The 27,391-nt window shown below is 41.6% G+C and overlaps 1 protein-coding gene across 9 annotated transcripts in view; it reads left to right on the top strand.

Annotated features, from left to right (window-relative positions):
- Nucleotides 1-27,391, top strand: part of FAM120A (family with sequence similarity 120 member A) — a 113,987-nt gene that overhangs the window by 16,514 nt on the left and 70,082 nt on the right. For all 9 annotated transcript variants that reach the window (XM_034967765.3, XM_055091743.2, XM_034967759.3 and 6 more), the window contains exons 2-3: nucleotides 2,783-3,029; nucleotides 7,900-7,982. In XM_034967765.3, coding sequence (XP_034823656.1) covers nucleotides 2,783-3,029; nucleotides 7,900-7,982 — 330 coding nt within the window. The remainder of the gene's footprint in view (nucleotides 1-2,782; nucleotides 3,030-7,899; nucleotides 7,983-27,391) is intronic.

Here is a 27,391-nt window from a genome sequence, read left to right as displayed (position 1 = left end):
CCTTGACGTGAAGATGCGTAAGCTGTGCCCCTTGTCCTGTTGGAGAGACATATATGTAAAAGAATGGTAGTTTGTCCAAAGTGCTGTAGCAGAGAGGTGACCAGAGTGTAGGTATGGTTTATAATAGTACTTCTTCAGCTTTTCATTAGGTTTTTTTCTTTTAAAAGAGAATTTTTAAGGCATAATTCCACCACTCTGATTACAACTATGTTGACCTTTGCCTTTTTCTTTCCAGCCTTTTACCACAAACAAAGTTTTACATAGTTGGGTATATATGATATTGTATTCTGAAATGCTTTTGTTTAATACTTTATCCTAAGCTTTTTCTGTTTCTCCACAGTACAGCGTAGTGGCTGTGTCTATCTCCGTAATTTATTTTTTTCCCTTAGGAGTCTACCGTGATCCTTTTTATGCTTCTAATGTTTTTTATTTAGTGAATTGGTTTCTTAGGCTCTATTTCCTGGAGTGAGGTTACCGGGTTAAAGAGTGTGAACGTTTTACAGCTCTTGAAATATATTGCCTGCTGTTTTACAACACTGACAGCATTACTTGAAAGCTGCCAGATTAGACCTGATCCCTGCTACTCTCAGACTTCATCATCCCCCGCTTTTCCTCTTGATCCCAGGATTGGAACACAGTGGGTCCCTCTGCCCAGGCAACAGGCCAGGCTCATTTCCTGACCTTTCTAGGTCCCCTGCCCATGCTGCATGGATACTCTTCCTTGGAGGTCCTGCCCAGGGCCAGCCCCTCCTTTCAGGTCTTGGTTAGAAAGCCTCTTCTTGTGAGATGGCTTTGCTTCCACCGTGGGCCAGCAGCCCCTTCTCACCCAGGCATTGTTCACCACCCTGTGAAGCTGGGAGATGAGTGCTGGCTGTCTCTGAACTCCCTGCTGATGGAGGTGGGCAGGGCTGGGCTCTCACCTCCTTTTAGCCTCTGTTTTAGTTCTGACCAGCTTCCTTCCCAACATGTGTGAATCTAAGGAACAAGCTGACTTTTCTAGATCTCCTTGGAGGAGTGAAGGAGGGTGAGCCAAGAAGGGAGTGGTCACTTACTGTCTCCTTTCATTTTCGTGTCTCTTAATAGAGTGTACAGACTTAACTATTAAAGATGTCTGGAAAAAAGCCAGTAATTTCTAATGATTTTAAAATAGTTTAAAAATCACTGTAAATGTAAAGTTGTACATAATAAAAAGATTTGAGGTAAAGAACTTGGATTAGAAATTACCATTTCTAGAAGTGAGAGGATGAAGCAGGCCTAATTTTGGATTTTAAAAAAATCTATTCTGTTTTAGCTGGTATACAGTGTTTTTAGATTGAGGGATAAAACAGCATTTCTTATTCTAAAGAATAGAATGTTATTTGACTGATTGGATGTTGTTTGGTTTTTTTCTTATTAAGTAAAATGTTTTTATGGAAATATTTACCGAGAATTCAGAAAGTAATTTCTTCTTTTACGTATGCATCTTGAAAAGGTTTGCTTTGCCTCTCAGTGAGATTTCATTATAGCTAACCTTCCAACAAAATGTGGCGACTGCTTTTATTATGAAAGTTGGTGAGAAGTGAGGTCCACTCTACAGTGATGTCCAGTAGAATTTTCTGACGTAGTGAGAATGTTCTGTGCTGTCCAATTAGTATGTTAGCTTCTGGTCTCCTGTGACCACTGAATACTTGAACTTAATTTTGAATTTAATTTAATATAAACTTTCTCTCAATGTAGCCACACACTGGACAGTAGTTTTAAAAACTTGGGGTTAAGGGTGGCACACATTTTTCTCCTCCAAGGCCCTGTGGAGAGTTAATACTCCATTGTTATTGGAATCACCTAATTTAGTTTAAAATTCTGTTCTCAAAATTACCTTATCCATTGTAGAAACGAAAAACCTGCCAGAATTTTAGTTGGATTAATGAGTATGTGAAACAGCAGGAGAGAATTTGGTGGTCTTGGACTGTAAATCATTTAGAACATTTTTTCCAGGTGTTTTGGTATATTTTTTGGACTAGAGAGAGCCCAGGGGACTTTGACTTCTCAAAGGTGTTGCTTCTCTGCTTGCTCCTTCGTGTGTTGTGGAAATCCGAGGTATTGTGGATGTTACATTGGGGATTCAGCAGAAGTAAAGAGGGTGTCTTAGATTTTTTCATCACTGAAAAGGCAATTGATATAGACCTAGTCTTGACATAGTGTGTGGGACATAGAATAAGCCTGTGGCAGTTACATTGAGGGTGAACGTGTGCATCCTTTTATGGTCTCCACATGTGGGAGGCCTTAGGAGGATAAGAACTGGTTGACAGGTAGGCCGAGGGATCATACTTTTATTTTATTTTTTAAATTCTGATGATTTCACCTGACACATTTGATCTACTTTGAAGAAATTGTTTTGATTTCATTGACAGTGGGTGGCTTCTTTCTGTCTCCTTTCTCACCTCTTTATTTTCTTGTGTCTTTCTCCCCCTCTCTTTCTTGAAAATACTGTCATGGGGTCAGCTGGCTTTGTGTATTTTCAAGCAAGGTGATCTTTGAGCTTGACAAGAATTGAAAATTGATTTACAGTCTAGATGGGATCATAAGTTACTGACAGGAGATGATTTAAATGCGATTTCCCACAGAAATTTCTTAGTGGAGCAATGTGTTGCAAACTTTATTATGGCATTTTTTTGACTGTTTGGCTTTCACGGATAGTTTTCATAAATGTGATTTTTCAGCTTCTGTGCAAACATTTCTGCTTATTGAGCTTGTTGCTACAGTGTTACCCTACATCTGATGAAGTTTTTTTCTCGTTTGCCAGGTTGCACAGAGCATTGAGGACCACCATCAGGAAGTGATTGGTTTCTGCAGAGAGAATGGTTTCCATGGCTTGGTTGCGTATGACTCTGATTATGCACTGTGCAACATCCCCTACTATTTCAGTGCCCATGCCCTAAAACTGAGCCGGAACGGGAAAAGTCTCACCACAAGCCAATATCTGATGCATGAAGTTGCCAAGCAACTGGACCTGAATCCAAATCGTTTTCCTATTTTTGCTGCTCTCTTAGGTAGGTGGAGCAGTGTGAAAATATTTTATAAGGGAGTGACCATATGATAAGCACATTGATCTTTTAAGTGTTTCTGTGCTTGAATGTTTTGGATATGTATCACACATTGAAAAGAACCAAGGCGTGGGCTCTTCCTTAGCATTCCTTGCTTCGTATTATTTTTTGGCATAGCTAATGTGCTACTTTTGTTCTTAAGTATTTGTTGAGGTATTGTTCTATCCAGGAATTGTTCAGATTAATTTTGTGAAAAAACTCATTTAAGGTTTTGGAAAACTAACATTCTAAATCACAGATGTCAACACATGGTCACTATGTAAATTAGACATTTAAACCTTTGACATAAATTATGTTTATAGTAGAAGAAAATATGCTATGGGGTTAGAATGGTTATGTTTTCACCTCATTTTCGGGACACTCACTACTTTAAAAGAGAAACAAAAATAAGCTATCGTACCTTGTTTCCAACACCTACATTTTAAGTAAATGTATACATGTCTTTAAAAAATTTCCTTGGAGGAATTCCTTATGCTGAATACCCAGAAAGGATGAAATCTTGTTTTAACTATGACATTATATTTTAATTTTCTTTAATTAAAAATAATGCCCCCACGCCTGTAATCCCAGCACTTTGGGAGGCCAAGGTGGGCGGCTCACCTGAGGTCAGGAGTTTGAGACCAGCCTGGCCAACATGGTGAAACCCTGTATTTACTAAAAATACAAAAATTAGCCGGGCATGGTGGTGGGTGCCTATAATCCTAGCTACTTGGGAGGCTGAGGCACAAGAATGGCTTGAGCCAGGGAGGTGGAGGTTGCGGTGATCCAAGATCGTGCCACTGCACTCCAGCCTGGGAGACAGAGTGAGACTTTGTCTCCAAAAAAAAAAAAAAAAATTCCCAAGAAGTAATATATTTGTCTGTCACTTTATATTTGCATTGTGTGTTTTCTTTCTTTGCTCTTTTGTCAGCTACCCTTTCTTATGCTTTCATTGTGCTTGTCTCACCCTACTTTAATATCCAGCTCTAGTTTGCTTAGTTTATAAGAATTGTGTCCAAATATAAGTAAACATATTTTGGAGGGAGGCACTCCTGTGATTAGAATCCATGAATCTGATGGGATTTGGGGCTGTTTTGGACACACAAGGCCAGTTTGGGAAGCTGTGTGGTCTCTAGTGCTCAGTTACTGTGCTCCCTTGCAGTATATATTCTATAGAGGCTAGCAGTCCAATCCAGTCCTGTTCAAGAGGGGATTATATTGTGGATTATTTTTAGAAATGCCTAGTTATCAGAAAGATTTTTATAAACATTCCAAAACAGTTTTACACAACTAGAAATTGTAAGGAGTCACAATTTATTTTTATTTTTTTGGAGGGACTGGTTCTTTATTTCAAAGAGACACTTGTCAATATTCAGTATCAAAACGGTTGCACTATTGATTTCTCTTTCTCCCAATCGGTCTCAAAGGAGAGTACATTTTAAATCAATAAGTTGTAGGATGTATACCAACAGACCTCCTAGAAACCTTACCAGAAAATGGGGACTGGGCAGGGAAAGATTAACTTTAAAAGATCAGCAAACTGCCAGCCCATGGGCTGCAGAGGCTGTGCTTTTCAAGTTTTCATCGTTAAGATATCTTTGGACAATTTTTTTTTTTTAAATGGAGTCTTGCTTTGTTGCCCAGGCTGGAGTACAGTAGTGTGATCTTGGGTCACTGCAACCTCCACCTGCATGGTTCAAGCAGTTCTCATGCCTCAGCCTCCTGAAAGCTGGGATTACAGGCGCCCACCACCACGCCCGGTTAATTTTTATATTTTTAGTAGAGACAGGGTTTCACCATGTTGGCCAGGCTGGTCTTGAACTCCTGAGCTCAAGCAATCCACCCACCTCTGTCTTTGCTGGGATTACAGGTGTGAGCTACCGCGCCCAGCCTTTTTTTGTTGTTGAAACAGGTTTTTACTCTGTTGCCTAGAGTGGAGTGCAGTGGTGCAATCTCGGCTCACTGCAACCTCCACCTCCCAGGCTCAAGTGATCCTCCCATCTCAACTTCCCAAGTAGTTGGGACTACAGGTGCATGCCACCACATCCGGCTAAAGTTTTTTGTGTGTTTTTGGTTGAGACAGGGTTTCATCATGTTGGCCAGGCTGGTCTCCAACTCCTGAGCTCAGGGCGATCCACCTGCCTGAGCCTCCCAAAGTGCTGGGATTACAGGCATGAGCCATTGCGCCTGGCCACATAATTTTTTATGTGTTATTTTGTGAAAGCATTTCATGTTTTACTATATGAGTCAGTCAACAAAATTGTGATTTCACAACTTGTGTTTGTTTGGATCTAATCTCAAATACAGTGCTTAGTAAGGGAACTCTTGTGCCTTTGGGGATTTGGGGATTAAAACAAATCTTTTAAATATATTTTCAAATATTAAAATATAAAAGGATATTTCCTCTGATGTTAAAAGTGAGTATGGGGGTGGCACATTATATGGAAAGTTCCATGTTTGCTTAAATGCTATGTAAAATAACTTGGCATATTAATTGACTTTGAATGTGAAAATCATATGCTCTTAGAATATGGATGCCTTAGCTCATTTGAAAAATGGAAGAATACTTGTTTATCTTGTTTAAGAAACATTGAATATGGTATTTGGAAGATGATGCCAACTGATACTTTTCTAGCTTGTTTATGAAGTTTTGAAATAAATGAAAAACAAAATCAATTGCAATATGTTGTCAATTTAATTTAGGGCTTGCAATCTCTTCAAAAAGTTTAGTGAAGTTATAGGTAAGCTCCTAAGTTTTTGTTGTTGTTGTTGTTGTTGTTGTTGTTTTTTGAGATGGAGTCTCTCTCTGTTGCCTAGGCTGGAGTGCAGTGGTGCGATCTTGGCTCACTGCAACCTCTGTCTCCCAGGTTCAAGCGATTCTCATGCCTCAGCCTCCCGAGTAGCTGGGATTACAGGTGTGTGCCACCGCACCTGGCTAATTTTCACCACGTTGGCCAGGCTGGAAAAGTTTCACTGTGCTCAAATGAGAAAGCTTATTTTTCTTTTCCCTTCTGTAATGGAAAGTATAGCTATATAAAGTATTTTGTTTTAGGAATGTTGGAATATTCATTTATTTCACCCCCCAATTTTTCACAGGGACTGTTACTAATGTTGGAGTTGCCTTAATATTATTTCGAATTGAAGCTTCCAAAATTTCAGACACTTCGTTCTTTTTTTGTTTGTTTGTTTTTTGAGACAGAGTCTTGCTCTGTCGCCTAGGCTGGAGTGCAGTGGCACGATCTCGCCTCACTGCAAGCTCCGCCTCCCAGGTTCACGCCATTCTCCCACCTCAGCCTCCCGAGTAGCTGGGACTACAGGCAACTGCCACCACTCCCTGCTAATTTTTTTGTATTTTTAGTAGAGTTGGGGTTTCACCGTGTTAGCCAGGATGGTCTCGATCTCCTGACCTCATGATCCACCCACCTTGGCTTCCCAAAGTGCTGGGATTACAGGCGTGAGCCACCGTGCCCGGCCAGACACTTCATTCTTCACCGTGAAATTCTATGCAATCCATTAACAGGGGAAAACAATATCAAGCCAGCAAACCTGAGCAGTTACGGTTCAGATTTGCTCATTTGGACATCACGGGAGTTCAGTACCTCTGGCTTGTGTGTTTGTGTGTTTGGAATACAGGTGGAGTGTCCCTTATCTGAAATGCTTAGGACCAGAAGTATTTTGGAGTATTTGCATATGCCTAATGAAGTATCTTAAAGATGGGACCCAAGTCAGCATGAAAGTCATTTATGTTTCATATATACCTTATACACATAGTCTAAAGGTAATTTTGTAAAACGTTTTAAATAATTTTGTGCGGGAAACAACATTTTGACCGCCTTTTGACTGTGACCCATCTTATGAGCACAGGTGTGGAATTTTCCACTTGCATCATGTTGATGTTGAAAAAGTTTCAGATTTTACATCAGATTTTACAGACTACATCATTTTGGACTACGGATGCTCAACCTATATTATAACGTAGCAATATTCCAAATGGTCTTAGTTTGTGTTGCATTCTGTTAGTAGCAAATTAATGAATTTGCTATCATAATGTGGAGGTGATTAAGTAATGTTATAAAAATCATGGTTATTTAGGAAATTACTGCTTTGAGATTTCAATGAGATAGCTAACCTACTAAAGATCAGGTATACCAGGCATACGAACATTATTATGAAAGCAGAGTATTACCCCCAAATATAGTTTCTCAATTGAATATAGTTTTGTTTGTAGACTGTGACAGCACTGGTGATAGGATGAGCAGCTTAATGGCCTCATGAGTATTACTGTAGGATGGGCCTTTTCACATATGTTTGTGGGTGGTGATGGAAATTATGGGAGAAGGGTGTTGATTCATGTTACAATCAGCAGTCATTGTCATTTAATCTTGCTAAGAAAGATTTTATAATTGTGCAGATTTCACATTTGGTGTTTTTATGTAATTTTGAACCATAGCTATTTCATGAACAGATGAAAGCTTGGACTATAGTCATTTCATGAACAAATGAAAACTTGAATCTAATTGGTATTTGATATTCTGACATTGTCAGACTGACCTTTTGCAAACTGGTGTTTATTTTTAATACTGTGCTGTGAAGTTGCTTCAGTTTTATGCAGTTCTTAGGTTGAATGCTGTTGGGACTGCATTAGAAATTCCCGTCATTCTTGAAGCAGCTGCAAAGATTCTGCCTGCTGTATGTCGCTTTATGTTAAGAGATGAAGAGTTGTTCTCAGTTTCTGTTTGAAAGTTTTCTACTATAGGTGACAATATGCAGCACTTTTGAAAGTTTCCCTATGTTACTTAAGATGATTGCTTTTATGTTATCCATGTTTATATTCCAGGAAATCACATTCTGCCTGATGAAGATCTGGCTTCCTTTCATTGGAGTTTACTTGGTCCAGAACATCCACTAGCCTCACTAAAGGTACAAATTTCACTTTATTTTTCTAGCATTTGTAATAATCAACTGTGAGTTTGCTATTACTTTAATAACATGTTAGGCCCTTTATTGGTGATGCTACAAAGTTAGCAATATCATGTTTTCCCATAATTTCAGGATCTGCACTGCCTTAAAAAGCAAGCAACAATGCTACCATCCCTTGTTCTCAACACCTATATGTTAGGTAAATGTATAAATGTCCTTGAAAATTTCCCTTAAGGAATTCTTTGTGCTGTGTACCTAGATAGAAGGAAATCTTCGAGCTGATGTTTTATATATTAATTTTCTTACTTAAAAATTTTAATTTTTTCTTTAGGTAGTATAGTTACTTGTCACTTAGAGCAACATCTTTGCATAGTTGATAAATTTCATAACTAATTTTCTACAATTATAAAATAGTTTATAAAGCTTTTTGGATGATGAGGGAGACTCAAATGGAAGTGATCCATTTGTACTATTTTATTAAAACTTAATATTCTTTTTCTCCCTTTTGATTCCCTTCCTGTTTGTGATAGTAATAAACATCAGAGATGAGGCACTTAATTCTGATTTTCTGCAGTGGAAGTGTCTGTGTTTGATGTGAGCATAGGAGTAATGAGTGAGATTGGCACGAGGCACTGGAAAACTTCAGCTTGGACTTGTTAGTGACTCCTGTGATTGTAATGATCATTTGTCAGTTCAAGTGCCTTTCTTGACTTGGGGAATTAGGAAGATGGGGACCTAGACTTTGTATCTGCTTCCCACCCTGGGACTGCTTCCTTACAGTAAAGAGTGGCGGTTAAATTGGGTGTTTTCCGAAGGGCTGTAAAATTTTGAATGTTGTCGTAATTACCCTCCCTCCATAAACAATTTTAATTGGTGGCTAGTTTCAAATGGGAGTTTTTCTTCCTACATTTTAATTTACCTTTAACTCTGGTGATACCCAAAAGCTGAAGTAGAATTCCTTTCCTCCTTTCATTTTGTTCCCTGCTATTTCATCTCTGGCATGCTTTTTCTTTTTCATCTCTGGCATGCTATAAAATGTTCTCCTTTTCACCCTAATGGGGTTTGGTATGGACTGTTTTCAACTTCTTGTTCAAAAATTAGTTTTTCTTCTCTTATTAGAAATTACATTTCTGGCCATAGAATCCCTCCTGTATGTTTTCGTGAATGAAGTGATGTGATCTGTCATTCGGACTCTAAGCTTCTGGTGATGCCATGATTGAAATGTGGATTGGGGAAATGCAGCGTGTAATCAGCTGGACTTAAGAGCACTGCACCTGTGCTCAGTAGCTCTGTTAAGCATTATGCTTTTGTAAGTGAGACACAAATGAAAGCTTGTTTCCTACAAGATTTATTTTGTTTTGAAGAGCAGGAGTGAGATACTCCCAAGGTTTCTGGCTATATGTGTATGTCTAAGTTAAACTAGCCCTGCTTCATATGTCACAGGGTTAGAAGTAAAGAGCTGTTTGAAGAATTATTGGAAAACCAGCTCAATCTATTGCCAAGTGAATAACATCATTATATGTGTGTTTTTCCTAAATTTTGTTGAGAAAATCTTTAAGTATTAAAATGTGGAAAGAATAGAGAAATGTGTATCCGTATATCCACCATCTTGGTTCAACAATTATAAACATTTTGCCATAAAGTATATGTCTGTATTTTGTTTTGTTTAACAAAAACTATTTGGAAGTAAGTTGCAGATATGACACTTTACCCATGAAAATGTCAGCTTGCTCCACCACTTCAGCTTGCTCCATCACTTCCTAAAAATAAGGACATTTTGTTACTTTATCATATTACTCCTATGACATCAACTAAATTAATAATTCTTTAATATCTTTTTTTTTTGAGACAGGGTCTTGCTCTGTCACCTGTGCTGGAGTGTAGTGTCTAATATCATTTAATATTAAGCCCATATTCAAATTTTTTCAGAGTCATTTATAGGTTTTTTTTTTTTGATCGAGATCCAGTCAAGCTTTATGCATGCATTTTGATATTAGCTGAGTACTTTTATGGCATATTGGAGAAGAAATCCTAAATTATTTTTCAGATGACTTGATAAGTTGTAGGATTTTAAAGTCACACATGAAATGCAAGTGCACCTGGTTTTGAGATAAGTTCAGAAATTGCATTTGTTAGCCACTTTAATGTTTTTATTTGAGACAGAGTCTTGCTCTGTCACCCAGGATGGAGTACAGGGGTGAGATCTCGGCTCACTGCAACCTCTGCCTCCAGGGTTCAAGTGATTCTCCTGCCTCAGCCTTCCAAGTAGCTGGGATTACAGGCGCCTGCCACCACGCCAGCTAATTTTTGTATTTTTAGTAGAGGCAGGGTTTCACCATGTTGTCCATATTCGTCTCGAACACCTGACCTCAGGTGATCCACCCACCTTGGCCTCCCAAAGTGCTGGGATTACAGGTGTGAGCCACAGCACCCGGCTCACTTTAATGTTTTGACCCTTCATTCACATTTTTGTATGCAGCACCATTTCAGTGATTTTAATATACATAGGGGAAATTGGATGTGGTTTTACTCCCCATGAGCACGACTGATGGATGTGCTACAGAATTGTATGTATCCCACCTGCTATTTTAGTCTCTTTGTTTTTCCCCAGTTGTAAAACCAATTGCATCTTTTGAAAATTTGGATAGTTGTTACATATCTTCCATAATATTCTGAGTTTTATTTTCTGAAATATTCTTTGTGTTTTTGTATTATGTTGAAATGATGAGAGGTTTAAGATTAGGGTATTGCATTTTAAGAGGTGCTTTGAATTGATTAGATATTAACTTCATAGAACACCAGCCCTCTGTGAACAATAATAAATTTGGCTTTGGCAAAATAGTACAAATATAATATGATAAAAGGGATGGACCAACGAGGCTTAAGCTTGAAGATGCAAAGTCACGTGTCCTTAACAGCTATTTTTCCAGTATACTCGGTTAGAAAGGGAACCAATAAAAATCATGAGAAAATTTCATCTTTTTACCATCTGATGAAAATCACAAAATACCATGGATAGGAAGTCATCAGTAGTTGATAATTTATGTGATTCCAAATCTTCAGTATGTTGGCAGCACTATGAATTTTTATTTGTTTTCTTTATAAGTAGCATCCTTAGACTCATCTTTTAAACGTGTGTCTTTACCAATTTCACTACATGCATTCATTCATTCACTGTAAATTTTTAACTCTGACTGTCATCGAACCAGCTACATCAGTTAGAAATTGTGAAGTCCTCCCTGACTGTCCACAGCCCTGGTTGTGTTGAAAGAATAGCACATCTGCTTTGGGGCTCTGCGGGCTCAGAAGCACAAGGGAGAACAACTGTTAAATCATTGGGTAATATCTGCAGAGAGGAAAGCTAGGATGGGAGCCAAATTCTGTTTTGTCCTGCCTTATTAGTTAGTAGTAGATCGTGCTTATTACTAGATTATGAATGCAATGTTAGACATACTCAGAACCTAAAATTGGTAGAAGACAGTAGGAAATAGGACGTAAGGTGACTTTTTCATACCTCAATGGTAACCTTAAGAGCTGCTAGTAAGGTGGGCATCGAATTTCTTAGGTTTAGATGCGAAGACTACTTCATTTATGTTCAGAACACTTGGGCCATTTCATGTAACATGTAAAATTGTAGGATGGGGTTAGGGGTCAGATAGCTTCTAAGATGTGGTCAATTCTATAATGAGAGAAAGAAAACAAGAGTTATGTGTTACTCCCTATTCCTCGGGAGACCTGCTGTTGAGATTCCTCGCTGCAGTCCCGGAGATGCCTAGAGGCTGGGCTGGAGTGCGACCTCTGTCTCTACCCAGGCCCAGGTCCTGCAGAACAGGGAGCCTGGCAGCAGATGATACAGAGCAGGCTGGGCCAGGATGGGTAAAACCCCAGGGCTGCACAGACACCCAAGCCTGAGGCTGCGTTTATCTTACTTTGCTCTAAGTAAGTTACTCTGTTTGATTGGAAACATAAGAGAATCTTTTATGTACCTGGAAGAGTTGAGATACACTCCTGGAATGCCTCCCAAACAATGGGGAAGGCATTCCAGGAGTGCATCTCATTTCCTCGCTCATTTAAACTTTTTCCAATGGCAATATTTCTTAAAAGGGTCATATCTTTAATAAGGAAAATACATTGAATATCCTTTCAATGTGTTTTTGGACTCAGTGTTATAATTAGGAAGATTTGTGATTGTATTTACAGTAATGAAAAGTGGGCTGGATGCATATTGGTCTTTCGAAGAGGCTCCCACTGTTTGTGTTGCTCTGGGCCGCTGTGCTCCTTTCATGGTTTTAGTGTGGCTGGCAGTGTTGCATGAGAGAAATGGAAGGCGTCAGGCAGCCTGGTACCCAGAGAGCTGAGCCTGCAGAGCATGGGCTCCAGTCCCAAGCCCAGCCTCTGTGTCCCTTCAGGTGGTGCCCCCATGCCTGCCTCCTCCTGTGCCCTGGGAGTGGCCGGCCATTCGGTCTGCCTGGACATAAGGTTTAGTGAGCCTGTGGGTGCCCTGCATAGCTGGTGTGGCCTGTACTCATCAGAGGCGGCCTGCGGCTGTGGCAGTCCACCCTGGGCAGGGCCCCCTGGCTGTAGACATGTGCTAAGTGAGCAGTTTTTCAAAATGTGATTTTTGGGGTTTTAAAAATTGTATGATTTTGTGTCCTAACTGGTTACGGGAATTTTTTATTTTGGGTGGGCATTTTGTTGTTTTAATTTTTAAAAATGTTTTATAGATGTTTGCTGGCTTTATTTTTTTAAAAAAACATGTTTCTTGTTGCCTCTGGTTTTCTTGAATCGGGTTTTTAAAACACTTTACAGAAGGCTTTTTGTCACTTGGGTGTTCTACATCCTATTGACCTCGTATTTGGGCATAATAACATTTAAGTTGGACCTGTTTAGTTTCAGGTCATTGTATTCATTTTAGTGGTTTTTGTGTTCCTTAACTTCATATTCAATTTCATATATTTTGAGTTTCCATCCATGCCAGTTGTTTGTGATGGCCAAGTATTCCCAACCACTGAGCCCTTCGAGCTCCTTTTGCCTCCTTGTCTGGGACACCCCAGCTTGCAGATTTTATATGGACTGATCCTTTCCTGAGACTTCACTACCAGCAGTTCTACTTTCTAGTTAGGTTTAGTCGGTTTTACTCTGTTTACACTGCAGTTCCCAGTCTTTTTGAAAGACCCCTTTTCTGCATGGTGAGCCTCCCCTAGAAGTACTTGTCCTCCCCCAGCCCTTTCTGACCCCATCAGCTAGTTATCCTAGGGCCAGGCTGGGTCCTGGGCCAGGCTGCACCCTCATTCATGGAACGCCATCTTCTCTGTATGATCCTCTCTTGGAGCTTCCCCTAAAGTACTCTTCTTGCTTTCTTCTACATCATCTTAGGAGCTCCCTCTAATTCCTAGCCCTGGCATTTCTTCCTTTTGACTTAAATGTCTTTGTGTATTTATCACCTTACCACTCTGATTCACTTATTTTGGTAATCTTTTACCAGCATTATCTTTCCGTGAGGCACCCGTATACCGGGGGCAATCTATCAGGCTATATCAAGAAAACTTTTAGATTCACCTCCATTTTTTTTTTTTTTTTGGGAGACGGAGTTTTGCTCCCTTGCCCAGGTTGGAGTGCAGTGGTGCGATCTCAGCTCACTGCAGCCTCTGCCTCCTGAGTTCAAGCAATTCTCCTGCCTCAGCCTACCTAGTAGCTGGGACTACAGGTACACGCTGTTGCCACATCCAGCTAATTTTTTGTATTTTAGTAGAGACGGGATTTCACCTTGTTGCCCAGGCTGGTGTCAAACCCCTGAGCTCACGCAATCCGCCTGCCTCAGCCTGCCAAAGTGCTAAGATTATAGGCGTGAGCCACTGTGCCTGGCCATTCACCTCGAATTTTTCCCAGGGGTATCTTTAACTATATTTTTTATATCTTATTGTCTTCAACCAGAAGTCATTGAGTGGTACTTTTAAAACATGTCCTTTAGGGCCAGCAGTTGGGTCTGGCTCTGAGAGAGTAGCGAGGAGGGTAGCATCAGGATCTCCAGGAGCAACGATGGTAGGGCCGTCAGTCTGGCCTTCTCATCGCAGGGACTGTGTCACCTCCAGGGTTGGAACACACAGCAGACCCCACAGTGGGCCAGTCTAGTAGACTGGCCCTTTGAGACAAAGAGGAACTGAACAGTCCTCTCTCTTGGGCTTCCCAGATGGACACCTGGGTGGCTGTTGCAGCTGCTGCCCAGCCTGTGGTCCTAGTGACCGCTGTGCATGGTGCCTGTCTCTGGACTAGGGCTAGAGGTCCCGGTAGGTCTCATGCAGTGCCTGGAGCCAGCTTTTGTCCGAGAAGAGCTGTAGCATTTCAGGCACTTTGAGGCTTCATTGTGTGTGGCATTTACCATGTAACCTTGCTGGAGCTAGGTCAGTGATCAGATGACTTGATCTTTCTGAAATCTTTTTTTAAAAAATTAACTTGGGTATAAACTGTAAATAAATAGAAAGATGAACTTTGTTTATTTCTCACTTTCACCTATATTGTCATAGCAGGAGGGGGTAGTTCTGAATTCTGTGAACCCTCCAAAGAAGGAATTTCTCCTTACATGTTAGTGTTAATTGAAGTTCACTTCATATATTTTTTTCTTAATAAGTCGTTATATTATAATAGTTTAGTAAGAGCTAAGAAAAACTTCCTAAAATCTAAGTACTTATTTAGCTTTAGAAAATATAATGTTAGGGGCCTGAAAGGTAAGTAAATTTAAAACATTCTTCTGTTTGTTTTTTGTTTTTTTAAACATAGTCTATTGGGGAAAAAAAGAGAGACAGGCAAGATGACGTAGTTTGACTGAACCCTCTGATTTTGTTAATCTTTGTAGTCTTCATATTTCTGTTGCATTTTTACTGTTTTAAATAGAAGCCTATGTTATCTTTTTAAAAATTCTTTTTTATTATAAAAATAATAAGAAACAATTTAATCAGTACAGAAATATGTCATGTGAAAATGAAAGGTACTTATAATCCCACTTCTCGGAGATAACCACTTTAGACAGATTGATATTTGATCCTTCGAAGTGTAATAAAAATGTCTATCTTGCTAGTGGTGCTCATCATTGTCGCCATCATCATGCATGTGATGTATCATGCATGTGACATTAGCTAAATGTTCTTAATGGTTAATGTATACAGATTCATTGTACTGGATTTTAAGCTTTTAAGTCTTGAAAACCTGCATTTAATAAGAAATTTGTTATTTGCTCCTTTTAATTTATATGTGGAGTTGTTAAATGAAATAATTTAAAATACAAACTGAACTCAAAAGGATTTCTGCTTGTTTATATCTTCCAGTCTGTGTCCTCTATTGCCTGTTTGTTTTAAAATAAAACTGGAAAGCTTAGAATTCTGAGGAATCTGCTGGAATCTCTTGGGGCTCAAGAATAGTTTTTCTGTGTCTCTCTTTTTTTTTTTTTTTTTTTAAGAGACAGGGTCTTGCTCTGTTGCTCAGGCTGGATGGAGTGCAGTGGCTGTTCACAGGTGTGATCATGTGCAGTACAGACGCAAACTCCTGGGCTCAAGTGATTCTCCTTCTCCTGCCTCAGCCTCCCAAGTAGCTGGGACTACAGGTGTGCGCCACCACACCCAGCTTCTGTCTTTTATTCACAGATTAGGAGTAGGTCTCCAGTCATATTGCTGGGAAGAAAGGGATACAAGTTGTGGGAGGTTTATGCTCCTTCCTTGTTACAGGATTGCTTTTAGTTTGGCTCCTCCCATGGAGTGAGTGGGACTGCCAAGCAGGATTCTTCCTGATTGACCTGGAATGGACGACCCTGCCAGCAGGAGCAGGAACAGAGGCCAGCAAGGGAAAGACAAGACACAGTCTGAGTGGGATCTGAAAGATACCGTGTTGGTAGTGCTGGCACTTACGGTATCTCTGGGAGAGAGAACTAGAGTAGAGCAAGCAAAGAGAAGCTCAGCAATAGTGTCTTTGCTAACTGTGCTTTATTATTATTATTATTATTTTAAGACGGAGTCTTGCTCTGTCACCCAGGCTGGAGTGCAGTGGCATGATCTTGGCTTACTGCAACCTCTGCTTCTTGGGTTCAAGTGATTCTCCTGCCTCAGCCTCCCAAGTAGCTGGGACTACAGGCGTGTGCCACCACGCCTGGCTGATCTTTGTATTTTTAGTGGAGATGGGGTTTCGCCATGTTGGCCAGGCTGGTCTCGAGCTCCTGATCTCAGGTGATCCACCCGCCTCGGCCTCCCCAAAGTGCTGGGATTACAGGCATGAGCCACTGCGCCCGGCCTGGTGACTGTGCTTAGACCTAGAATGCTCTAGTTTTATTTTAAATAAGCAGCATAATGTCAGTCTTCAAAACGAGTGTGTAAACATTTTCTAGCTTACTTCCTACTCTGTGAGTTCAAAACGTCAGCCCTGTTTCTAACCAGGCTTTCTCCATCACTTTCTGCTTAGCATATTCACCTTCCTCTGAATGCCATGGTGACATGTGTGAATTAGTGCCGTGTCCTAGTCCTAGTCCTATGTCTTCCCCCTCCACTCATGGCAGATCAGACACTGTTGTTGCACGCTAACTGTACACTGAGGGCTCCTCAACCTAGAGAATATCACCCTTAAGACATTTTGCCTGGGAACTGCCACCACCCCCTGCCCAGCCAAATCTGGCACCAGATTTGGTGCCAGGCAAGTTCCTTCCAAGACATTCTTGGTCAGAAACAGAGGGCTTGTGCTGGGTATGGTGGCTCATGCTTGTAATCCTAACACTTTGGGATGCCGAGGTGGGAAGATCACTTGAGTTCAGGAGTTCGAGACCAGCCTGGGTAACATAGTGAGACCCTATCTCTATAAAAAAATAAAAAAGCTAGCTGGGTGTGGTGGCATACCCCTGTAGTCCCAACTACTTGACAGACTGAAGTGGAAGGATTGCTTGAGCCTGGGATATCAAGGCTGCAGTGAGCCTTGATCTGTGCCACTGTGCTCCAGCTTGTGCGACAGAGTAAGATCCTATCTCCACAAAAAATAAAAAGAAGCAGAGGGCTTGCCAGCAGCAGTCCCAGCTATGTCCAGCATCTTGGTTTCTTATATCTCTTGCTCACAGGCCTTGTCCAGGGTCAACTTCTCTTCCTGGCCCTCTTGCTGTGTCTTTGAGACTCTAGCCCCTGTCACCCCAAAAAGAAGCCATGTCCGCATCGGCAGTCACTCTCCACTTCTTTCCCTCTACAACCCCTTGGCCAACCACTAATATGACTTCTGCCTCTATGGATTTGCCTATTCTGGACATTTATAAATAGAATCACACAACATGTGGTCTTTATGTCTGTCTTCTTTCACTGAGTATAGTACTTTCAAGGTTTTTCCATGTTGTAACATGTGTACTTTATTCCTTTTTTAAAAAAAAGAAAAGAAAAGAAACTGTCTCCTACTCTGGAGTGCAGTCAGTGGCACGATCATAGCTGACTGTAACTTTGAACTTCTGGGCCCAGGCAATCCTCCTGCCTCAGCCTCCTTAGTAGCTAGGACTATAGGCGTGTACCACCACACTGGGCTAATGTTTTATTTTTTTTTTAGAGACAGGGTTTCACCATGTTGCCCAGGCTGGTCTCGAACTCCTGGCCTCAAGCATCCTCCCACCTCGGCCTCCCATAGTCCTGGGATTACAGGCATGAGCCCCACACCCACCCTACTGCATTTTTTTTTTTAATGACTGAATGATATACCATTGTGTGAATATATGACATTTTATTGCTCTCTTCATCAGTTGGTAGACACTTGGGTTATTTGTACCTTTTGGCAATCATAAATAATGTTGCTATGAACATTTGTGTATAAGTTTTTATGTGGATGTTTTCATTTTCCATGTGTATATGGCTGGGAGTAGAATTGCTGAGTCATGTAGTAGGTCTATGCTTAGATATTTTTTTTCTTTCTTTTTCTTTTCTTTTTTCTTTTTTTTTTTTTGAGACTCACTTTTTTAGAGTCTCACTCCTTTGCCCAGGCTGTGGCATGATCTTGGCTCTCTGCAACCTCTGCCTCCCGGGCTCAAGTGATTTGCTTGCGTTAACCTCCTGAGTAGCTGGAATTACAGGTGTGTGCCACCACGCCTGGCTAATTTTTGTATTTTTAGTAGAGATGGGGTTTCACCATGTTGGCCAGGCTGGCCTCAAACTCCTGACCTCAAGTGATCTGCCTGCCTTGGCTTCCCAAAGTGCTGGGATTACAGGCATGAGCCACTGTAATTGACCTATGCTTAGCTTTTTGAGGAACCACCAAACTGTTTTCCACAGCAGCTGCACAGTTTACATTCCCCCCAGCAACGTGTAAAGGTTCTGATTTCTCCACATCCTTACCAATGCTTGTTATTGTCTATTTTTTAATTTTCTCCATCTTAGTGAGCTTAATGAGGTTTCTCATTTTTGTTTTGATTTGCATTTCTTTGACGACTGATGATGTTGAATATCTTTTCCCGTGCTTATTCATCATTTTCAGACCTTCTTTGGATAAATGTCTCTTCAAATCCTTTGCTCATTTTAAAATTGGGTTATTTGTCTTTTCATCATTGAGTTCTAAGGGTTTTTGTTTTTGTTTTTTGAGACAGAGCCTCGCTCTGTCGCCCAGGCTGGAGTGCAGTGGCGTGATCTTAGCTCACTGCAACCTCCGTTTTCTAGGTTCAAGCAATTCTTCTGACTCAGCCTCCCGAGCAGCTGGGACTACAGGTGTGCGCCACCATGCCCAGCTAATTTTTGTATTTTTAGTAGAAACGGAGTTTCACCATGTTGGCCAGGCTGGTCTTGAACTCCTGACCCCAAGTGATCCACCTACCTAGGCCTCCCAAAGTGCTGGGATTATGGGCATGAGCCACTGCAGCTGGCCTGCATTCTAAGGATTTTTAATATAATCCAGATTCAAGTCTATTATTAGATATGTGATCTAAAAATATACTATTAATCTTTGCAATAATTTTGCGTCCCAAAGTGTTACCTTAAGCAAAGAGTCAAACCCAAAGGAAATCTGTCTGATCACATTTATGTAAAACTCTAGAAAAGGCAAAACAATAGTGATAGAAAGTAGACTTGTGGTTGTCTGGAACTGCAGTGGGAAATGGACACAGTGGGACTCTGGGGTGATGGGAATGTGATATTTTCTTGATTGTGATAGTAGTTACAGTATTGGAGGCACGTGTTGTAACTCATTGAATTATATGCTAAAATTGATGGATTTTATTCCATGTGAAGTACTTCAGTAAAACTGATTTAAAAAATGCTGGTGTCTGACTGTAGGCAGCCCCTCCATGTGGGCAGTATGATTCTATTCTCCTTCCCAGTTACTGTGAACATTCATCACTCTCTCCTGGGCCTCTGCTCTATTTCACACTGCTTTCTCTTAGCAGGTTCTTTATGCCAGAATATTGACACCTTCAGGCATGGTCTTCCTCAACTTCTCTTTCCTCATATACACATTTATTTTCCCATTTTTACTTCTTTCTTTTCTAGCCTGACACCAGAGTATTCCTGGCCTTCTTGAGCGTTTGTCATTGAACACATCTGGTGGGACCTCTGTGTAATCTCTCCCTCTCTTTTGGTTCTTGGCCCTCAGTTGTAAATATGAACAGATCTGCCCCATATTCTTCTGACTACCATCTTGTGTTTCCAGTGGTAGCTCCTGTCACATCCCCAACGCTTAACTTCCTTCTCTTTAATCTCATTGTCATAAGATTGCTTTTGTCAAGACCACGGATGGCTGTGTGAGCTGATCTTGTGGATGGTTTTCAGCCTCATCATAATCCTCCTCTCCTCACCGGGGCCCTCCTGCTTGGCTTTCCACATGTCTGTGTTCTGTAGTCTTTCTTTTTTTCCTCCTCGCCTCTGTTGCCTCCTACGGGTTCCATCTGTACTGTGATTCTCACACTCTCCTGGCAGATCTGTGCTGAAGTCTCAGCTACCATGAAATATATTTCTCCAGACAAGTCCCCTTCACTGAGCTCTCCGCCCAGTCCTCTCTACTTGGATGTTGCACCTGCACATCAGATTTGGCATTTCTGATTTACAAATGTCTTCATTTTCTCTAAATTGGCTTGTCCTCCTGTACTGTGCTTGCCACCTAGTGCCACCACCGACCCTGCCATTCATCCAAGGTAGAACTTGGGAGTCATCTTTGATTCTTCCCCTTCCTGCATCTGCTTTGATATTTCCTGAATTGCCACATCCTCTCCTTACTTCTGTTTCAGTCACTGCTTGCTGGGATTCATGCAGGAGCCATGGACCCTCCCTTTTGCTGATCTTTTCCTCAGCTGTCCATCTTCCACATGGCTAACAAAATGATCTGTTTAAATTCAGGTCTGATCTCATCATTCCCCTGTTTAGAATTTCTCAGTGACTCTCTTCATCTGTAGCAGTGATTTGAATTCCACGTATCTGTTAAAAAAAAAAAAAGTTGGAAGACTACTGTTGTGTTGCCAACTCTTAATTTTTCTAAATAAGAATATTGGAAGAAAAAGGAATTCACCGTCTACCATCTTTTCATTAAATAAGCACATTTCAACACTTAAAAAAAGGCGCAATTTTGAATGGAAGATAAAAAGACCACAGTGCTGTGGCTAAGTGTGTAGAGTCCACTCAGCCACTCACCTGGTTGGCTGTGGTGGATACTTAGTAAGCTCCTCTATAAGATGGGGATTTTAACAGTGACTACTCATAGAGTTGTGAGGATTAAATGGAGGATGCATCCTTAGGGCACAGCCTGGGTACACAGCCCTCAAAACGATTAGAATACATGACAGGTATTCCCCCAAGAAGGGAAGGTGACCACAGTACACTACAGTTTCCTCCTTGGACTGGTGGCACTTTTTTGTAAAGAGATCCTGTCACTGCACGTTGGAGCCCAGGTTCCAGTAGGACAGCTGAAGCCACCTCTGGCCTACCTGCCTTTTCGTCCTAGGCTCTAGGCCTGTAAAATGGGATGAAGAACTTTTCTTTGTTCAGTTTAAATCCTTTAGGTACTTCAGTATACGTGCATAGCAGTTTCCATCTTTGGAGTGATGGTCACACTTAGCATTATTTGTGATTAATTGCATTTTAACAGCCTTTCAAATCTTTATTTAGGCAAATGTGTACAGAATGCTCATATGTGTCATAACGTTTCAAGAAATTTGAAAGCGTGACTATTAGTGGTATCTGACAATTCTGGGGTCTATGTGTTTTCCTTTCTCTTGACTGTTGTACTAGAAAACCTTGGGCCTGCAGGGTACATTTGGTGATTCTGTACCTTGGAGGGCTTGGTCAAAAGCAGAGAGTGCTGGGGCCAAGGACTGTGGTGGTGACAGTTTCTTGGGGACTACACTTTGAGCTTTGCCCACCTTGGATGACCAAGGAAGCATTTCTCCCTCCTCAGCCCCCAGACCTGTGCTCCACTGTGTCCTAGACTGGGGCAACATTTTGTCACCAAGAAGAATGTGAGTTTCTCGAAGTCAGGAAATTTGAAGGGTGGTTCTGTGTTCCTTTTCTAGCACAGGCCTCATCCATGAATGAATATTGACCAAATCGAGCTTCCATTTCCCTTCCTTGAAATTGCCAAAATGCAGAGTACTTCCCCTTCACTGTTTTCCACTTGGTAATGAAGTGGATCAGTTCTGCTTCAGCAATGATACTTTGTGAAACTTGTATTTATATTCATTTGCATTTTAAATGAGCAGCTGAGAGACACTTTGGGAGCAGTGGCACCAACAGTCTCAAAATCATTTAATCATTGTTTTGTATGGTATATTTAATTAGCTTATACATCCCACAGGAATATGACCCAGTGGATTTTAGAGATTAGGTCAGACCCTGTCAAATGATCCTGTCTAGTGGTACATTTTAGAAAGCTTTGAAAGAGTTTTCAGTCAACATGTTATATGAAAAGGAATATTGGATTTTATTGAATCATTTGAGTACTGTGGCATGTTGGGTTTGATTTAACAGTTGGAATATTACATGGTAACTTCATTTAAATGAATTCACAGCTATAGAAAAAAATGTTTGATTTTAAAGATGTAACCAAGAGTGAGACTGCAGATTTTTAAGCAGTGAAATATTAGAAAACAGTGAATAAATAAATAAATGCTTCTTTAGCAGGGGCTAAATTATTTATTATTTTGCTTTCAGGAACCAGGAAGAGATTGTTTTCTTTGGATTTCAAATGTTGTTATAGTGTAGTTGTTTCTTAGCTTCCTTAAGACGCCCCTTGAGTGCCTGAAATAATTCACTGAAATCAGTGGCTCTAAAGCATCAAAGATCTTTTCTGTCTGGAGTAGTCACCAGGCAGCTTCAGTGAGGGCTTCCCATTGAAGTCCCCTTTGAGGACGTGCCTGACAGGGTTTCCATGGACTTCTGTGTCCTTGTAGTATGTAGTATGGGTGCCAGCCTCCACTCTTCACCCCTAACATGGGCCTGATAGATAGATTGGTGAGAACACATACTGCTTGTTCTGAAAGTTATGCCTGGGGTTGTCAAGCTGCTTGGAGATGAGGCCAGGGGCTCACCCTGCGTGGCCACAGCAGAAGTCCAGCCAGTGCTCCCAGCACCACCCATTCGGGGAACAGGCCCAGTAGTGTGGCCAGGCTGGTGCCCACACCACTGACCCAACCCCAAGATTGCAGCCTCTTGGAGGTTTTTTTTTAAAAAACAAAACAAAGGTTGTCAAGAGTGGCCAAAGGGCAAGAAATTGTAATGGGTGACAATGGGGCACCACCGCTCATGGATTGTGATATGTCAGGGAGATAGCCCTGTGGCATGCTTGCCTGGGTCAGGTTTGGTGGCATTCTGCATTCAGCTATATCCGTCTGTCAGTGATGTTTAGAAGACTGCAGAACATGTTTTTCAGTAGGAAATGATGAGGAGATTTGGGGAAAGATGACGCTAAAAGTGAAAATCTTTCACATAAGAGGATATTTTTGCATGGAGACAGTGATCAATTTCCACCCAAACAGTATCTATTTATTATTTAATGATTCTGCCTGGAAGTAAAGGGGTAGGTTGAATCTTTCAAAGGCCTTTTCCAGCCCTAAATTATTTTCTTGACCTACAAAGCAAGTAAAATTTCAGTCACAATTAGTGAAATTGCTACACAGTGATGTGAAAAAAGCAATTGATCATAAGCGTTTGCTTGTTAATTAAGTTTACTTACTCTCCTTAGAGATAGAATGTACATATGGTTCTAGCTCTAGATATGTCGCAATTTATTTGACTTTTTTTTTTTTAATGTTAAGTTTTTGGGCTAAGATTTAAAAAAACTGATTAAAGAAAGCAGAGGAGGAAATAAATGGGACATAAATTACAATATTTTATACACTGTCTCTAAGCAGCAGACACTTCACTTGTTTAGTTTGAGTGTTAATTTTGTTTTTATGAATAGGCAAGGACAAATTACTTTAACCCTCTTGCGTAGTTACTGCTGTGATGAGATGAACCATGTGCTATTTTAGAATCTCAGGGAAAGTTTAGCAACACTGCTGATGATGCTTTTCATGGACAAACAAGTCTTGATGTGTTTTTTTCCCACTTGTAAGTATATTGATAACTACCTTTGTGTGTGGTGTTTATACAGGTGTGTGTGTATATATATATATATATATATATATGTATATATAGAGTTGTGTAGATAGATAGCATATAAATTAACTTCTCATACATATATGCTTTTATCATGTTAAAACACTTAACAAGTTTCTAAAGGATTTATCCTAGAATACCTTTTAGTACCAAGATTCCCTGTTATTTTTAAATAAAGATATATTACAACTCTCCAATCTATCTTCTTCAATTTAAAATGTCTCATGTAAAGTCCATCCATATGTCCCTGTGGTGTTGCATTTCTGTCTCCAGCCACTTTCTCATGTGGCAGGGGTGGGGTTTGTTGATGGGACCAAGCCCTTAGGACAGCACCTCTGACTCCTCCTGCACGTGGGTAGCAAATGCACACCAGGTCCTGACCCTAAGGATTAAAGAAGACGTCAGGGAGCTCATCCTGGACTGGATTTAGAAGGCTAGATTAGGAGCCATCCAGGAGGGAAGCAAGCTTCTCTGCACAGGCTCAGAGCTGCCTGCGAAGTGGGGTGGTGGAGGGTGGCTGGTGGGGAGGGCAGCTGCATGGTCAGCAAATTATAAACGGCCGGTGTTTTCGGACCAGAGGGTAGATGTTACTGAGCCACTCAGAAGGATTTAGGGGACACTTTAATTATAGCATCTATTCACTTCAAGGATCTTTTAGCTGCATGTTGTAGGGCTGGGGATAGTGATGACAAGGATATCCACAGGAACAAAAGCAGCAGGTTCTGTTTTCTTTTGAAGTGGGATGGGAGTGAAGCAGGGCTGCCCAGTTACTTGTGGTGTCTTGGGTGTAAGCCGTCGTCATGGGCTGCACATGCCCCTGGGAGACAGGAGGCCCTGCACCTTCTCTATGAACTTCTTTACTTCTGGGGAAAGCCTGTTGCTGTTCCTGCCTGCTCTGGCCCGGGAGGCTGACTTGTTTGCTATGCAAGGCCCAGGCTCTCCGGGTGCTGCTGCCTGTTGCAAAATAAGAAGCAATGGTGGCAAAATGTCCACCTCCCTAAATTAAACCACAAAGGTTAGGACCAAACTGTTAAAAATATGATCTTTGAGTGGTATGGTCTTGTTTTTGAGTGTATTTTGGCATTGTGTTCAAACCAAAGTTTATTCCAGCCAGTTTAATGTACTATGTTCAAGTAACAGCTCATAGATCAGAAATGGTCTCTGTTTTAAACCTTCCCATCCATATCAAACACAATGATGTTGAGGTTAAGAGGGGCCCTTTCTCTAAATGAAAATACAATACTTACCCTATATAATTTTGGAGGGCCCAAAGATGTGGAATCAGTGTATTTGTAAGAATTATATTAAACAATCTCCATTTGATAAACAGTACCTTACAATCCTAATGCTATCTATCAAACTTGAGTGAGAGCAGTTTCAGCATCAACTCTTGAACGGTAGCTAAACTAACAAGAGAGTACCCAAATGTGCTCTAAAGGGAGCAGCAGCGGCTGATGTTCTGCCAAGTCTCTGAGTGTCCGGGACCCAACTACAGGGGAAATAGAATAAAACAGGCAGGTGCTCTGTACCCAAGCCCTCACATGGTGACCTGCCTCCCTCCTGGGGGCCCAGTGTCCTCCTGGGGGCTTTCAGGCCCTGTGGGTTTTGGGCAGAGTCCCAGGAGCCAAAGGGCCACTCAGGAAAGGCTGAAACTTGGCTTCACAGTCAGCCAGCTTCTGTCCGTAGTGGTGGTCATTTTCTTTCTGGAGCTCCTGGAGCGCTCTCTCAGTGGGCCTGGCAGCCATCCAGCCTTCCTGGGCCCTTTTCTTATGGAAGAGTATCTGCTTCTGAAAACTGGAAGTGTCTTCCTTCAATTCCTAGCGGTTGCAGGTCTGACACATGCGGTTTAAATACTAGTGCACCTTGCGAAGTCTCTGATCGAGGTCCAGGCAGTAGGCGTCCTCCTGCGTGGACTCCTACTGAGGCCCCATCATGGGTTCTTAGTGCAGTTCAGGCAGAGCAGGAAGCTTCAGCTGCAGCTTTGCGAGCTCCTTCCCCAACTGTGCCCTTGTGCCCTGCAGAGAGGCCTCTCGCCAATCGGACTTTGGATTTGTGCTGTGCGTTCTTTACTCCTTTGGAATTCTTCCCACAATTGCTTATTTGTTGCTTCAATCTTTCCTTCAGGACATTTGAAGGATGCACCTAAGTCACCGTCACCATCCACATTCTTCGGAGGAACTTGTAGCCGGGATGCTATGGGACCACCATATCCTACTTCCCTGTTCCCCTCCATTGCCAAGTCTCCATCCTGCACGTGGTTTCTATTGCTCTCCAGCAGATGCAGGATGCTTGGAGGGGTGTGGGACAGGGAGGTCATTCGCCTCACTCCAGCATTCATGGCCTGTTCCATTACCGTCTTTGCCTGCTCCGGCTTTTCATCTTCCCCTTCTTATCTGCAAGCATTGCTTCCATCTCACAATTTCTTGGTCGGGCAGCTCTGCAGGTTGCCAGTGGTCAGTGCTGTCATTCAGATCATCTGTGCTTTGCCCCAGAAGATCTTCTCCGTCATGCTGTGAAGCATGTGGGACCTGCTTTGTTCAGTCACTTGGGGAAATTCAGGAGGCCTGCTTTTCTGTGCTCTTTCAGAAGCTCACCTAGGTCCTGGTAGGAAGACCTGCTTGTTTCATTTGGAACCCTCAAGCAGGGGGTTTGGAGTGATCGAGGACTGGCCTCTGGCACGGGTGACATTAGGCCACCACAGGCTTGGGGTGCTAGCCACATCTTGGATCTGGCCATTCTGTGGACCTCACCCTGGGCTGAATACCTTTGGGCCGACTCCTCTTTTCTTCCCACTGTGCGTCATGAATGTGAAGGCCACCACAGCAGTGCATGCCCAGATCACCCAGGGTTTCCATAGTTTCACTGCCACTAGTCCCATGATTCTGTACATCAGTAGTACTGCTGCCTACAGGGGGGCCAGCAGCAGCTGAGTAGGCATTGTGTGGTGGGCAGCAGGCCCTCCGTGGCTGCCAAGGGTTTGCCGCCACTTGCCAGTGGCCTGTGGGCCACAACTGACCACTTAGAACCCTGTGGAGGGTACCATCTCTAACACAAACAAGGGCTGCCATATTAGATGTGTGAGAATTAATACAGTACTATACATAAAACGCTTAAAAGAGTGTCTAGCTAAGATATGTTAGCTAATATACCATCATGATCCTCAACAACAACAAAATAACAGTAACCTAATACACCGTTATAACTCACTGGAACATGTCCCTGTTTTGTGCATTCCTCATGCACAGACTTGGAAAGGCAGAGGCACTTACCAAAGGGGACTCTGCTGTTCTGCAGCCACCTCGTGACATACATGGAGGCTTTGAGAGCAGGGGCCTGGAGGGGAATGATAGAGAAGTCATGTCAATTTTAGGTTTTCCAGTACATGTAATAGAAATGTTTACACAGTACTGTAGTCTATTAAGAGTGTAATGGCATTATGTCTGAAACACAAGATACATCCCTTAATCAAAAATACTTTCAAATGCTATGATCGCTTGGGTCTACAGCGAGTTGGAATCATTTTGCTGGTGGAGGGTCTTGCTGATGGCTGCTGACTGATAAGGGTGGTGGTTGCTGGAGGTTGGGGTGGCTGTGGCCATTTCAGGAAATTGGACAACATTCAAGTTTGTCACATCAATTGACTCTTCCTTTCATGAAAGATTTCTCTATAGCCTGCAATGTTATTTGATAGCAGTTTACCCACAGTAGAAATGTTTTACGAAATTGGAGTTAATCTCAAACCCTGCCACTGCTTTATCAACTAAGCTTATGTCCTATTCTAAATCCTTTGCTTTTATTTTGATATCTTTGATAGCATCTTCACCAGAAGTAGAT

This window comes from Pan paniscus, chromosome 11, assembly GCF_029289425.2.
Source record: "Pan paniscus chromosome 11, NHGRI_mPanPan1-v2.0_pri, whole genome shotgun sequence".
In the NCBI taxonomy this organism is placed as follows: Eukaryota; Metazoa; Chordata; class Mammalia; order Primates; family Hominidae; genus Pan; species Pan paniscus.
This window is presented reverse-complemented; position numbering and strand designations above follow the sequence as displayed.